The sequence below is a fragment of the Echiichthys vipera genome (assembly GCF_963691815.1).
Source record: "Echiichthys vipera genome assembly, chromosome: 4".
Lineage (NCBI taxonomy): Eukaryota > Metazoa > Chordata > Actinopteri > Perciformes > Trachinidae > Echiichthys > Echiichthys vipera.
In genome coordinates this window covers 22,071,372-22,087,440 of record NC_139829.1, presented here as the reverse complement: position 1 = coordinate 22,087,440, position 16,069 = coordinate 22,071,372, and the positions used below count along the sequence as shown (strand labels likewise).

The 16,069-nt window shown below is 38.7% G+C and overlaps 1 protein-coding gene across 3 annotated transcripts in view; it reads left to right on the top strand.

Moving 5' to 3' along the window:
- edil3a (EGF-like repeats and discoidin I-like domains 3a) overlaps positions 1 to 16,069 on the top strand; it is a 111,228-nt gene that overhangs the window by 79,145 nt on the left and 16,014 nt on the right. For all 3 annotated transcript variants that reach the window (XM_083912856.1, XM_083912855.1, XM_083912854.1), the window contains 3 exons: positions 324 to 479; positions 1,587 to 1,731; positions 1,914 to 2,098. In XM_083912856.1, the coding sequence (XP_083768982.1) occupies positions 324 to 479; positions 1,587 to 1,731; positions 1,914 to 2,098 (486 nt within the window). The remainder of the gene's footprint in view (positions 1 to 323; positions 480 to 1,586; positions 1,732 to 1,913; positions 2,099 to 16,069) is intronic.

Below are 16,069 nucleotides of genomic sequence, written 5' to 3'. Positions count from 1 at the left end.
GTTAAGATAATAAAGATGTGTGCTAAGCAGGATCTATTGAAGCATTCATCACTTTTCCCTTCCTTAGCTCTCTCTTTTCCTCTTTCTGCTTCACATTGGCACCATATTGACAGTCTGCACAGGGTTGACAGACTGGATCTGGAGCACAAGCATTGATTAAATGTTCCATTTGATCACAGACTTTCCGAATAAGATGGATGGCCCTGACAGAAAAGATAAGGGGGGGGGCTCACACACATAGGCACACAGATGCCCGCATTCGAACTGTCTCGAAATGAAGCTGATAATCTCTTGAATTTTGCCTCTTATTTTTGACTTCACAGATAAACCTACAGAGGAGAATGAGGGTCACTGGCCTAATTACCCAGGGTGCAAAGCGTATTGGCAGCCCAGAGTACATCAAGTCTTACAAAGTAGCCTACAGTGATGACGGGAAGACCTGGAGAACATACAAAGTCAAGGGCAAAGATGATGATATGGTGAGACACACACCTGGACACACAACACAACACATACACATCCATTGTCATCCCCTACCTCTTTCTCTGTACGCTCTCCCTCTGTAGTACACAGACAAAGATACGCACACACACACTCACAGACGTGCACACACGGCGACTAGAGACTGTGCACTCAGTCAAGGGCAGGGTGGAGGACATGATGAGATGGCTTTTTAATTAGCTAGCACACACCGGGCCCATCTTGCTGCCCCTTAGCCCCCTCCACTTTTATGACTTCTAGATTGAATTTTTATACTATTTGGGGATGAACAGCCACCAAATAGGCCACACAGTGTTCTATCATTCCTGACAGCAAACCACAGCTGTCCTCCATTTGGCCGAGCTCGGAATGACCCTGACTTTCAAGCTTCTTTTCAAATTCATTAAACGGAACAATGAGTCTCGACTTGAAAATTCTGTTATCTCAGTTTTTTTTCTCGATCTTGTATTTTTCTTTTCTTGTGTAAGTTCAATTTGGCATAGAGAAAGCAATTAGTTGTACATTTGCACACAGTATTGTTTAAGGTGGAAGTAGTGACCATATGAGCAGACTGGGATAAATACTTTCACAGCAGGACCTGTCAGTGTGTTTGAGAAAGTTACACGCAGTGATCCTTGATCTGATATAAGATGGGGATTTGTTTTCACAATAACTTGTTGCCACCTAAAAGCTGAGAGCTCATATTTCCTGTACGCATGAAAACAAACTGCTCTGTCTCACCCTTTCTTTCTCTTTTTGTGTTGCGCTCTCTCTACACCTCACACATGCAGAACATCAGTCACTGAAATCAGAGAGTTTCTGTCAGACTAACTCAGGTCATTTGGATAAAACTCTCCAGAAGGTATGGCGATGTAATTGGACCGCTAATTTGAAACACAGCACTGTTCTTATGAATTACGGGCTCAAATGATGCAAGAAATTGTCTATTTTTCCCTGTAATTTTCAGTCATTGACCTTGAATGACAGCAATTTGTTGAGTGTGGAATAGACACTAGAGACAGCATAGGCTGCTACATTACGGCAAAACTGATGTGCTTCACCTTCCTTCCCGCCCCCATCTGCTGCCTTTTCATCCCCTGCAACAGATTTTCAGAGGAAATGTCGATAACAACGCTCCATCAGCCAACTCCTTCACCCCTCCCATTGAAGCCCAGTACGTGCGTATTTATCCCCAAGTCTGCAGGAGGCACTGTACCTTGCGCATGGAGCTGCTTGGTTGTGAGCTAACAGGTGAGTGAGCTGGGTATGTTTCATCCATAGGACACAAAAATTAATCATGAAATGATCTGAAAATCCATTGCAGTATGCGTCCCGCACAGTTGTGTCATGCTGCATTTTTTATATTGTAACAGGGAGGGGGTTTGTACGGTCAGGGAGGTTAGAACAAATCTGTTTGTTTTTGTTGTTTTCAGGCTGCTCTGAACCACTGGGAATGAAGTCAGGCCATATCCAGGACTACCAAGTCACTGCCTCCAGCATCTTCAGGACACTCAACATGGACATGTTCACTTGGGAGCCTGGAAAGGCCAGGCTGGACAAACAGGGCAAGGTCAACGCTTGGACAGCTGGACACAGCGACCAGTCACAGTGGCTACAGGTAAGATTCTATCTGTAGCTAAATGTGTTATTTGTTGTAGCTACTGTATAGGTCTGATCAATATATTAGTAGGGAAATTAACAGATACCCAAGTTCTTGCAGAAAGCTATTTTTTACTCAGCTGAAGGATTAGCTCTTACCTCCCTGGCATAGTAACTGATGGTGTGTACATGGTAATGCATGCCAATGGATTCAATTATATTTCATAGGGAAAGACTTCATTGATGTGTACAGTGTGAGTTGTGGAGGAAAGTATATCATAAAATCTTCACTCTATTAGGTAGCTCTCAGTATTCTCAATATATCTTAGAAACAGTCAGCAATGGGTAATCTTTTTTTTTTATTATTCATGACAGTCTTTTTGAATCCAACACCCACACTCTCTCTGTTAGGAAGAGTTTAGCCCTGTTTTTTTTTTTCTTTTTTTTGGCTGGAGCCCAGGCTTTCTATCTCTATGAAAAAAGCCACGCCATTTGTTTTCATTCAGTTACTGAATGCCCTGTTTTTTTTTTTCTTTTTTTTGGCTGGAGCCCAGGCTTTCTATCTCTATGAAAAAAGCCACGCCATTTGTTTTCATTCAGTTACTGATGGCTGAAAATGTCTACTGAAAGAGACAAGACATGCCTCTAAGTGAGCATTTACACCCCAGTCTGCTTAACAATATGTGATTGATGGAGGCCCAGGGAGTTTAAGATACATATCAATCAGACTCAATCATGCCCAGAATGCTCTCACATATGGCCTCATACATTTGATTTTTTTCTTTTAAGATAAAAGGCAGTGAATGCTCTTTGCTTTTAGCGAAAGAAACCACATCTTACTTCAAGCTGTAAAACTGATAGCATAGAAGAAATTGTGATGTGGATCATGTTCTCAGGGAATTGAAGATCAGAGTGATTCCGTAGCCTTTCTGCTGCACTCGCTCCATACATACCGCCTCCCTACCAGTGACACAGTTAGCGCTCTGTAGTCACGCTGACTTGTCTGGCCGTTATTAGATTGGCCGGGTCTTGAGTCAGATATGTTTTTTATTATGCTGAAAGCTTTTTTGCCTAGGGTGAGGGTGTGCAGGGCTATATGTTGGAGGAGACAGGTACTTAGGCAGGTCCTATCCAGGCCAGGGAGCTCGGCTAAGCAAAATTGATTGCTTTGGGTAAAGGAAAACTTGTGGTTTCATATTACATGCTGTGCCAGCAGGAAAGAAGAGATGCTATACAGACGCAGTGGCTGCCAAGGACCATTTCTGCACACACAGGCATATACAATATCTGGATTTGAAAAAGTAGACATTTAGAGTTATAAACAGTAGTACTGTGTCACATGTTTACCAATACAGCTGTTGGAGCTAACCACTTTTATATATTTAGTGATTGTCTTATATGCATTTTTTAAACTCCCACAATCAATGTCTTCGTTAGACTGGTTACCATGGCAAATAATTGATTCTCTGTGATTACTGAATTGCTTTAAAGGGATTAATGGGATTAATCAGCCTTAATGACAAATTAAGTATTACTATTAATCAAGACAACTGCTCTGGTGTGCAGCAGGAAACTCTTTACAGATTTCAAATAGCAAACTTTTTTTGTTATGCAGAGGACTGGACAAGACACTATGTCGGTAGCAACTGAACATCTAGGTTCAACAAAGCATTGACAGCACAAGGAATTAAATTGACATATTATTACAATTAGTGGTCATGTCAATCATACATGCAATGACTTATTTGAATGGTGATCATGTAATCATCAAGTGGAGAACATAGCTTTCAGCAAATAAATACATACTTACAGAATGGAAATTATGTGCCACAAAACTCTGTAAAAACTTAACAAAAACACCAAGAACTGGATCTATTTGGGGACTGTCCAGGCAAAAGTTTTTCTGGCCTGGCAGGAGATAAAATTACTCAGAGGGAGACGTAACCACAATTTTTCAAGATGTTTTCAAGAGAGGAGCTGAAGCTGTCACACTGAGCTGCCAAGTGTTCCAGCTGGCGTAAGCTGATTAGTAAATTATACACATTAACATGTCCACATAGCAAAGAAAAATTGCCAGAGAGACTGTCACTACTTTTCAATTTCACAGTGTCTCTGTAAATGCAACACATGCTCTGCAAAGTTTCTGACAAGTAGTGTGTTCCAGGACTGTGGCAAGTGTTTTGGTGGATTATGGTAAACATTCCTCAGACAAAGAAATAAACACGGTTTGGAATGGCGTGCTCGTGACTCTGCATCCCACATCTCTTAACTGCATTGCAGTCAACAAACTACTTGGCAAGAAATCACTTTACTGGATCATGAAGTTGAATTATAAATCACACCTCATGCTTTGTGTAGCACTGAACAGGTTCCAGTTGAAATACAAAGAGGAAAACTCCAACACACATAAAAAGTATGTTGGGCCAAGTAGGCCAAGTTTATATTTTGAATATGTTTAATATGGGTCCACAGTAATGACATTCTGACACTGATCTGGGACATACTTAATTGTATTAACTAAGCTCTGAGTTAAAAAAATAAATGTAAAAAAAGATATCCAACAGCTTGTTCCACGTTGGATGTTGAGACACTGTTCATTCTATCGACTAGTATTACATAGAAGATAAATGCCTTTGTATTCAATAACTTTATGCTTATTATTTGAGTTTCATTTTCAAAATATAAAGAACATTTAATCTTTTACAACTATACACATCTAGCTTCAATGTATGTGTTTTTTAAATACAGAGAAAGTTTCTCAAATAATCAGAGGGTGTATGTAATATTCAAGGTTATACAGTCGGTGGTGTTACATCTTCACTGATCCGTTCAACAGACTTGGAAAGATATCAGATTAGTACTTGGCTATGAACTGGGCATTGGTAACTGGTTGCCAATGTGTTGTTATTCAAAGTAAGTTGAAAAGATCACAGGTCTCAAATTAAATCCACCGAAGGAACTGTAGGCATGCTTTTTTCATACCTTTAAGCCTACAAATGCCTGTGGCAGAGCAGGAAAAAAATGAGAGCTTGTCCTTGAGTTTTCTTTAGTTGGCTGCCGTCTTTAAACTTTGTAAACAAGCTTAATCAAAATACTAACTATTATATGCTACAGAAGAGTGACTGGTTCCAGTGCCCCCTAACCTAGTGCTGTGCAGACACTTGACTACGGAAGTGATGTATCACTTAGATAACTTTACACTACACTACACTACTTATATACGCTTCGCTGTTGTTTTCTTTCATAATAGGTCTTTTTTATTTTCTGTCCTAATCCAAACATTTGATTTTTGTAAACATTGGAAAGCAGTTTTGTAGCCACATACAACCATTGCTGTACTGCATACGTAGGTATGATATGTTGTACGTTAGTGGTAGAATGGTTTATAAGTGAAACAGACAGAACAGGTCCATAGTACTATCAGATATATTCCACATGGCTGCAGCTCACATCTTTTTTTCACATTAATCTTATGTAACTATGCTATGTAACTCCACATCTGGTTATTACCTTCCACTACTTCCCAAAGTTCCAACCAGTGGGAGTCACCAGTGTAGCAACAAGAATGAGAACCCTCACTAGGCTTTTGCTAACACAGCTATGTTGTGTTAATCTTCACCTTTAATTTATTTGTACCCTGCAAAGGTTACACAACAAGCTATGAAAGTAATTCCATTCTGGTGTTTCATTTGTTATCCCGTGTCTCCAAGGTTTTCACACCCAATTATCCCCTTAAAGTGATAAATATATGTGGTGTATGTCTGTGGCACCCTGATAATCACCTCTTCCTCTGATGATGCAACATGGGCTCAAACTTGTGTGTGAAAACTTTGAGAGAACTACAGCAGCCCCTATGCAAATGTGAGATTCAGCTTACATGTACATCAGTAGCCCTGGCATTCATACTTGGTATTAAAATGTGTCTTGGGTGATCCAATTACAACTGAACAGCTCTTAGTAGGCCAGTTCACACCTGGTACCTTTGCCAGGCAATGGCGGAATGAGAGCAGGCATCTGTCAGATATGTGCAGAGCACCGGGATAATCACATCCAAATCACAAGATTCTCTGGCAGAGGGGCAGTGTGGGATGTTTGGAAAGTTTGATGGGCGGTGCTTGCCCGCAGGACCTTCAGCCTCTTTCCATAGGGCGACTGCTCTAACCACTCAGACAATGGCCGCCTCTTTAATACAATCTTTATTTACTTTAATAATACAGGCAGATAATACACAAAACACAGAAATAACAATATCATGACATTGATTAATAAAATCATTTATTTATTTGATACTATAGAAACAGGGTGAAACATCATGATTGACAGCCATGAACGACTCGCAATTGGCCGGTTGGGTGTATGGACGGGCCTTTGATAATGTGAATCTACGGCCCTGCCCCTACTTTGAAGACTCTGGTTGCAAAATTACAACATGGTTGCACCCATAGGGCTTCACTTTAGTACAGTGTGAGGAAATGGAAAGTGTTGTCTTTATATACAGACAACCTTAGAAGGTGTCACCAGCCACTGTGTTTAACAACCTTCCAACAATATCACAGACCATGCTTTAAAATGAGATGAGCGGCACATGATGGTGATTATAGTAATAACAAATCTATAATCAACATACAGTAGGGTTAGATAGATCTGGCGTTAGCTATGAATATTTCAATGTATTTCTCCACTAGTATCATTTTTTGCTCCTGTAAAAGGGTACAGTCTAGGGGGAGTAGTGCCTGGCAGAATGGTATGATCTGTCATGGGCAAATGTGGTCACTCAATGTCTATTGAGATGACAGCTCTGAATACTTAAGGAACACTACAAAGGGCATCGCTGAAGGTCATGGAGACAGGAGAAAATGCTACCTTAGCATACTTCTGACAATAAACATGGTAGTACTGGCCAACTAACCAACTAATAATGCTGGAGAGACGAATGTGAAAGTCCCTAAACATGAATTTATGTAGCTCAAGTGGATATTCTTAATTCATGGTCCAAAGCTCTATAAATAAAGCATTCCGTGGATCTAAATTCTACCAGCACCAAGGAGGGATACTGGATATACCAGAGGAGACTGCCATCAGGCTGAATGTCTGAAGAGGACAGTCTTGTTATGTACAGGCTGGGCACAGTATAAGCTGCACTTCAGATAGATGCAACCCAACACTTGCTCTGTAGTCATCAATCTTGTAGCTGCTGCCCAGCTGCGTTGGGTCACCTTTTCCTCATCTTGTGAGTGACAGAACCTTTCTCTGTCTCATTAATCTGACATTATCAGTCGCAGACTAAAATACTGCAGCCCAGCTACTAGAGCACATACTGTTGATAGTTGATATAGATATGCAGTAAGTGGGAGGTGATGCACTGAATGGGATAAGGGTGATCCCCTCTGTTGGGCACACAGGAGCTGAAGATTCAGATACAAATAAGGACACACTCAGGACAGTTGACGTCAGTGAAATCCATTTTGCAGTAAGCAAATGTTAAATGAAATAAATCTTGCAAAGAGCAATTTTACTATATTCTACTTTTAGGTGTAGCATTTACTGTCCTCACAGTTCTCACGATTTGAAACAATAGATTGGATCAAATAAATGTTACATTGCCATATTAGAGCATACTGTACCATAGATCTTGCATGCATTTAGTTAGTCCTCCCTTAAGTACACAGGCCTTACATAATGCAATTTGTACATTTTATCATATAGATGTATCTGACCATTCAAGTCATTAAATTCATTTCAGAAATAGTAATTATTGAAATATGTTCTATGGACAGGAAGTTCGACATCCTAAATAATGTTTCTAACTTTTACATGACTATAATGTGAGGTTCGTGGTCAAAACGTTGGTACATTTAAATGACCAGCATTTAAGGAAATTCCAGTTAAAATGGCGAATCATTTTCAGTATCAATGTAATGCCTCTTAAAATGATTTTCATTATTTAATTGCATTTGGCATTAAATGTCTTAAAAGTGGACATTGTATTAAGCATTTAAATGTTTTATTCAGTAGTGTTATTCAAATGCAATTGTGTATTATAATGGCAGAAGTAAATTACCCCAGCTGTTTGTCAGTGGTGCCCAAACCATCAATACATGTTGACACTTCAAATAGAGCATTTTCCCATGTGAAGTTGAGGCTAGCAGGAACAATAAGTAGACATAATGCAAGATTGATTCCTCCTCAGTGCCTGTGAGTGTGCATTTGTTGTAATCAAACCGGGTATTATCATTACACCAATTTTGTTGAGCACAGCTTCCTAATCAAATCGCTACCTCAAATACAGCGTTGCTGACAACAAACTCTATTTCTTTTAATCAATAGAATTAGCTGGGTGTTTGTTTCATCCACCCACAGAGGAGAATGGCTTTCATTTGTCCCATTGAAATTCTCATCTCTTCTTGAGTGTTTATGCAGCAAAGATGAAACATGTCCTTTCTAAGAGACAGAAAAACTGCCTCCAAGAGAGTAAAGTCATTGTAGCATGAAAGGACTGAAGAGGGATTTTGATCATCTGGAAAACCAACGATCACGTATATATTACAAGAACAACAGACTAGTACTCCGTTAAAATTACTTGGAAAAATTGAGCAATCATTTATCTGGAATTTTCAAGGGTGAGATGTCTTCTCCGTTCTTCAAGCTTGATACCCCGATCAATTGAAAACAGTCCTTACAACCATGAATTATTAGGGAAGATACAGAGTCTATCCTTTTAAACCCAGCATTTGTATTACTGTCATACCATATTGATCTGTTCGAACCTACATGAAGACAATTGTCCCTGCAGATCTGACTATTCAAAGTTCTAATCACATTAGATACATCCTCTATTCTACTGGCTTCTCAGCTTTTTATTATTATTTGTCCTACTACTGTACACACAAAACTGAATCAATGAGAACAGCACCTGCAGCCAAGTTTTCTTGCTGAACTAATTAAAGAAACAGAATGTTAGAGGGACAATGTCTCCAGGTGGTTTCTGTTGCAATCAGTGAGAAGCACACAACCATTTAGCAACAGCTGTGATGCTGAAAAATGTATGAAATGTATGAATATTGACTTCAGCATAACTAATCTATCAGGTAGCATCTACACGTGTGTACCTGTAAACCCCATCTGAATTAAGCCTGTACAGGAGTTACCATGACAATATTGATTTACATTGGTAAGATTTACACATTCCAAAGTCAGTTATCAGATGTGTCGGATATTCTAACTGCATTGCATCTTTTTATTTTATTTTTTCTTCATGATTTGTTGACTAAATCTGAGCTATGGCACTGCACACTGATATGAAGCTATGACGCCAGGATAACAGATGTAATCATGTCTGGAAATTGCTCAGCCAATACAAGCTTTGGCAGCGCCGTTTTAGAAAAGCAAGATTAAATTTGCAATATGTACAGTTAGTGCATGATTATAAGACTTGGCAAGTTTTTTGAATGTGGAGGGATATATTAAGAGGGATTGTTGTAGGTCATTATCAGACTTCTATGAAGAGCCATGTCAGATTGGACCCATCTGATACTGGATATTCTGCTGGCTACCCATTTAGAGACACCTTCATATTACAAAATATAGTCTAATTTGAAGAGATATGAATACAGTATGTTGGTTCGAAAAAATGTTGCCAGCAGCTATTGCTAATTCAATAATCTTGGGAACATTACCCAAGAATCCAAGAGAATTTTAGAAAGGATCCACACTAATTTCAAAACATGCCTGACGTTAATTTCATTAAGGCATTATCGTCAGAACCTCATTTTAATCCTGTCCAATGTGGCTCTATTTTATTCAATTTCCCTGCAGCTAGTATGCTGATTGAGTTAGCTTCCAAATGAAGTTACGGAAGGGATGGTAAATCCATCTGCTTCCCTGATTCAATTGGGTGGTTTTTAGTGTCCCATCCCTGCAACTGTAGCCTTAAATGCACAGTTCTGCTTGGAACCTGTGTAATGTCAATCCTTTGTTTTCATTATCCAAGGAAGCAATCTTATCCTTCAACACCACATGCTGATCTTTATCTCCCTCTACCTCTGTCCCTCTCACTCCATCTCAGCTAACGTGGGATGCATTTATCTGTTTTATCTGGGGATGAGTGATTCATGAGTCTGCAGCAGCGTCTGCTGTAATCGTGGTATCTACAGGAATTGTCAGAAGCGAGGGCGCAAAGGCTTAAATCAGTGCAGCAGAGATTGGGGTCCAATGTGTTCTGCATGTGTATCTTATGGTTTCAGAGTGTATCCATCTCTTGACAAGCAGGGTATCCTATGCTTAAATCAGACATATTTATGATGTCCACCCAGGAGAGTGTGGACTGCACTTAAGCAGTAGTACTACATGCTGTATTCTATAGTTACATGATTCATTCCGAATAGTGCAAAATTAAGCTAAGGCTCTGTAGAAAAATAAGCATTGATTCATTCCAGTGTAATTATCATATTGCAAAGATCACCTCTATCTATACATTTTTTCTATTTTGCAATGTCATGGTTCTCTTCTTTAATGCGTATGAAATACACAATGTTTTTGTGTGATTGTGTGAATGTGCACAAACGTGTGAGAATCTGATATGAATATTGTATATGCCATGTGAAAAGCAGGAAAAGGGAGAGAGGAGAGATGATGAGGTGAAAGTGCAACAGCCAGTCGTAAACACATTTTTTTACTCTCCTATTTGTAGCACCTTTAAAACTGGAACCCTTATTGTTAGGATGAGAACACCATATTTTATATCATTAAATAATTTCACATTTTACACTTGCTTAATATTCCAACAGAATCCCCAGCATGAGATATAGATTTAATTTCAGACAAGATGAACATTTAACAGAGTGCAGAACCACCCATGTCCCATACTAGTGCAGCATCAAGGCTATTTTTTACACACAGGGTCCCTCACTCCACACATGCTAACGCAGTATGCAACTGCTGGTTCTATAGATGATGTCCTCATTGCTGTATTAACAACAGAGGATCTAGACCACCATGGTTGATTTTATTTATATTTCCTTTTGTCAAGGCTAATTCTCTTCACCCGTTCAAGCGACCACTTAGACCATACTTGACATGCTGAACTGAGGCTCCATCTGTTTTATGGCAGTGTGTTCTGAGTGGCCTATTAGAATCTCAGGAGGTTATGTTTGTGCTTTAATGCACTGGATTTGATGGAAGGCTCCATTTGTTGGGAAGGAAAGAATAACAATTAAATAATAGTTGTGCACTTTCTGTTTTAAAGCACTCAAGTTATTTTGTTAAATTATAGATGGAGAAAAAAATGTCTTCAAAACAATAAGCTGGCCATGCAGGTGTGTTGTAAGCTGTCACAGTAGAGGCTTACTTTCCTATACAAAATCTAGGGATGCACCGCTCTGACTTTATATAGTCCAATAAAGACAGATCAGATACCAGTGTTTAATTAATACGCTGTTATCCTCACTGTGTGTGGAAGTGACTGGGATCATTTTATGTTTAAGGCAACATCAGGTTTGGCTTAAACATTGCTTACACATTGCGTAATACTTATACGGTATATTCATCGTTACAATGTATTATTATTAAAATAGTGAATAAAATAAAAACAAATGATGATTTATTAAAAATACTGTCAATAATAATGATAATAAAGTTGAATTTAATAGGTTTGTCACTGACACCAACGTGCACAGGGACATATTTTCACTGAGGGGTGCTGAACCGAATACAAGCTTTCTCACTTTCCTGCCAAAACCACCACAAGTGCCATACCTACCTGCCACTTCCACTTATTTGAGTTTGTGCTCTCTTCTTTCCGTTGCATAAACACACATTGCAATTTACTTTCACTTCCTGTATATAAAATATCTTCAAAATTAAGCAACTAATACAACACAATAAATGACCAAAAACACACTTTAATATTTAATATCATAAGGAGTTCAAAATTCCACCATGTATCAGCATTTAGCTACAATCACTTGAGGCTACTTGCATCACATTATGTTTAGTCAAATGTCTTCCTCAGTGAATCTAGTTCAGTTCAATTTTCATACTTACTTTTTTACAAGAAAATATATGTTTCATTTACATATGCATTTAACTTTTTGTTATCAACAACTATGTGTCAAGAAAAACAATACCAGTTCAAGTTCTGTTTAATTTCCACATATATTTTTTTTAACTAAAATATACCTACATTATTGTATTTATTTTAAACAATTATTTTACTTTTTACCTTTTAATCAAATACACCTTATTTATGGATATGTGAAGGTTGTTACTTTATGCGACATACAAAGGCAAGCAGAGACAAAGTTCCATAAACTTTTCCACCTCTGTCAGCGGTTCCTGAGTTTGTCGATGCAGTCCCCCCAAAAAATCTGCAATGTCAGTGGCTGTTCTGAGTCAGCCGAAATGATCATTCCAATGTTTCTATCCCAGATCTCCTTCCTGGAAAGCTAAAGTTTGGCTGACATGTGGCGTTTAAAATCCAGTAGTGGGCAACACAGCAACAGCAAGCAGTGGTCCAAGAAGCACTTCTTTGCATTAACAAAAGGCGATGTTCCTCTGGCTCTAGGGGGTGTAGCAGACACACTCATACTGCAACTGGGCTCCATGTGCTCTTGTTCTGCAGCTATTGTTAGTGCTTTTGTAAGCGAAAATAACATATATTGTTTTGTTTCTTTCTGACAAGTGCCCTATATCATATGCTTTTTAAAATTGTAAACAAATGTTCAGATAGCCCACTAGTCATGGTAAAATATCCAACTACACACTGTGTACACCTCGTCAACAGGAGGTGCTGCAGCACCCTCAGCACCCACCTTTTTGTGCCGATGCCCATACTGGATCCAGCTATTTGAGTCAGTGCTGGACCAATATCTGATATCAGTATTCATGCATTCTTAACAAAATCTACTTAAAAAAAAAAAAAAAAAGTACAAGACGCTCATAGCATAGTCAAATATGTATATATGTTCTACTGCTAAACAAGACTTTACAACAAGATTTTACAGCCATGATAGCTCTGTGAGGCTGTACTTTGAGCTACATGCTAATGACAATTTTAGCATGGAAATGTTTATCATGTTTACCATCCTAGTAGTTTAGAATGTTAGCATGCTAACATTTGCTAATTGTCGCTTAACACAAAGTACAGCTGAGGTTGATAGTAATGCCATTAGTTTTGCAAGTATTTGGTCATAATCCAAGGTACTGAACTTTAAATGTTGACCGACCTTATTCAAATTCATTCTGAGGGGAACTCAAATGTCTCATGGCTTCCTATTCTAAATACAAAAAAACTGGGGATCATCAAAGTCAGGATTCATCCTCTGGGCACCATTGATATATATGTTCTAAAGTTAATGGCCAAAGTAGTAGATCAATGGACTGTCAGATAGACATTAGCTTCCCTAGAGCTGTGGTGGTACCATGGCTCAAAATGTGTGACTGCACTGTGAGCATCCTGTTTGAAAAAGAGATTAATTCTGGTCTTTGCTGATTGCCTGGGGTAATCTACATTCAGGTGCCATACATTATGTGTTTAAGCATATTAGACATACTGTGAAGATGGAAAAAATGTCAATATTTTTAGAATTTTAGAATAGCAAAGATTTTAGTTTAAATTACATGCAACATTGCTTCATGCAAGTGTGCTGGCATGAAGACTGAAGTGGAAAGGAGGAAGGGGGAGGATGTTCCATGCATAGCGATGTCCTTGCGATGTAATAGTGTTTGGCTTACAAATTTGTCTGCTTGCCACCATATTGCAATTCACTGTGAGTCACTGCACAGTGCCTTTCCTGTATTTATATCCTCACAATTTTGGCTGTGAGATGTGCCTTGACCAGCCAGCCAGTTGACTCTTTGTGCACTGCCAAAACAAGTCATATTGCTCTGTAACAAATACTTCTATTCTCTACATCAGCTCTTTCAATTTGAAGATGAAGAGTTCATTAGATTCAACTTCCAAATTTAGCACTTTCAAAAAAGAAATCTAATTTATAAGAAGTTCATGTTTGAATGTGGTCAGTGCCACACTTACCGGCCTGAGACAATATAATGCAGACATAAAGGAACTTTCTCTCTGTGGCATTGCCTTTACTATCCTCAATGGTCCAAGGCAACTGAGTCATACTTCAAACTGTCTGCACACCTTTCTTTCTCTTTTTGAGCGCTCAGCAGGCATTTATACCTTCTGACATCCCACCACCCCATGTGGAAACGGCGGTCACAAAAGGTGTCAGAAAGGAGATTCACTCTCTGTGTGTGCTGTGCGTCTGCAGCATGTGATTGTCCATAAGAGGCATTCTTAATATTCAAAAGATGACTTCAGAGACTTTATTTCACTGTGTGCTACTGCATATAATCAAAGGTGTAAACTGCAGTCAGCAACAGTGATATTGATTCAAACTATTACACTCTCCTGAAATTAAGTTATACATTTACAAACAGAGCATCTACTCATTCCCTATTCCAACATTTAACCCGAGGCACAAACAATGCTTATGATTATTACTGCCACAGGCCACAGGCTGCCTGAAGGTGTAAAGGTGTGCCTTGTCAAAATATTTAAATTGGGCCATAAGTAATCTGTTTGCTCTTAAGAAAGTATTTTTTCCCTCTATTTATTAATTTTGACCCGCAGCTATTTATAATGAGCACACACAGATTTTAATAAGTTAAAATGGCTTCTTTGTCCAACAGGCTAAGTTTATAAAGGGCTGCAGGCTGTTTTTCTACATCAATAAACAAAACAAACAAAATGAATGAACATGAGTATCAGTATAATTTGTGTGGGCTGATGTTTATACTGAGTGGGGCTGTAAGTATACCATACTGTGACAATCTGCTTTTCAAAATAAAACATTCATGTCACATTACAAACTTTCAAGCTTAGCAAGACTCCTGGTTCATGTAATAGAATTTGCTCAGCCAGCTCACCTCTCTGTGGAATGGAGTGGAATGGAGTTATTCAACTCAGAAAGGTGTCATGACAGAAACAGGCTTTACTTTGCACTCAGTAGAGAAGTGATGTACTCAGTCAGCCATCTGTTTGGAAACTGTCTGCCTTCAGCCTCATTTTTCTTTTTTTAGTCATTTTAGTTTTGCTATTCAGGTTAAGGGGCTTTACTGAAGATAGAAGGGTTGCAGCAGCACAGTAGTCTTTTGTTATTTCAGATAGCAGTTAGATCTGACATCTTGTATAAAAGTTAATGCAAATGGGACTCATATTCCATGTCAACCAAAGACATAACCTCTGAACACCATGGTTGAGGCGCCTGGTCTGCAAACCTTTACATATTGTTTAGACACTTTATTATTTTCAATACAAGAAGTACAAATCTCTGAACAATTAGTTAGTTTTTCACAACAGATTTGAAGTCTCATTCATTCAAATGACATGTTATGGCACATGTGTGCAAAAGAGTTAGTGTAATTGTCTACAATTTGCATAATGACCACTTGCATGAAATAGTCAGACTCTTCAACAACATTCCTTCATCGTTTGTTATACATTCAATTAGCAAAATATGTCAGACATACATGTATATGCCATAAATATCAATGGCGGGGAATGTTTGTGAGGTGACAGTAATGAACAAGAAATCACAACCACACACCATAAGATGAAAACTTTTACCATTACATACTGTGAGGAGGTATAATTTGTTTTGTTTTTTACTGAACTACTAGGTTTTTACATTGTTGCAGGTTTTATACCAGCCTCAACAGCTACACTGGTATTGTTTTCACCTTGTGCGTCTGTGTGTTTCATGGCAAAATGTGGTCCTGGAGACACCTATAGGCGCTCAGCTGTAACGAAGTCATGTTAAGGGTCTGCCGATAAAAACCCAACATTCCTTGATTTTGCTGCTTCGCAATTAAAGCTTTTAAATAACAACATAACAAGCTGCCTTGTTGCTAAAAAGCAACAGCAGACATTGCGATGTGAGAACAGGAACCTCTGTAGCTATATCATACAATGTTGTTACAATTATTT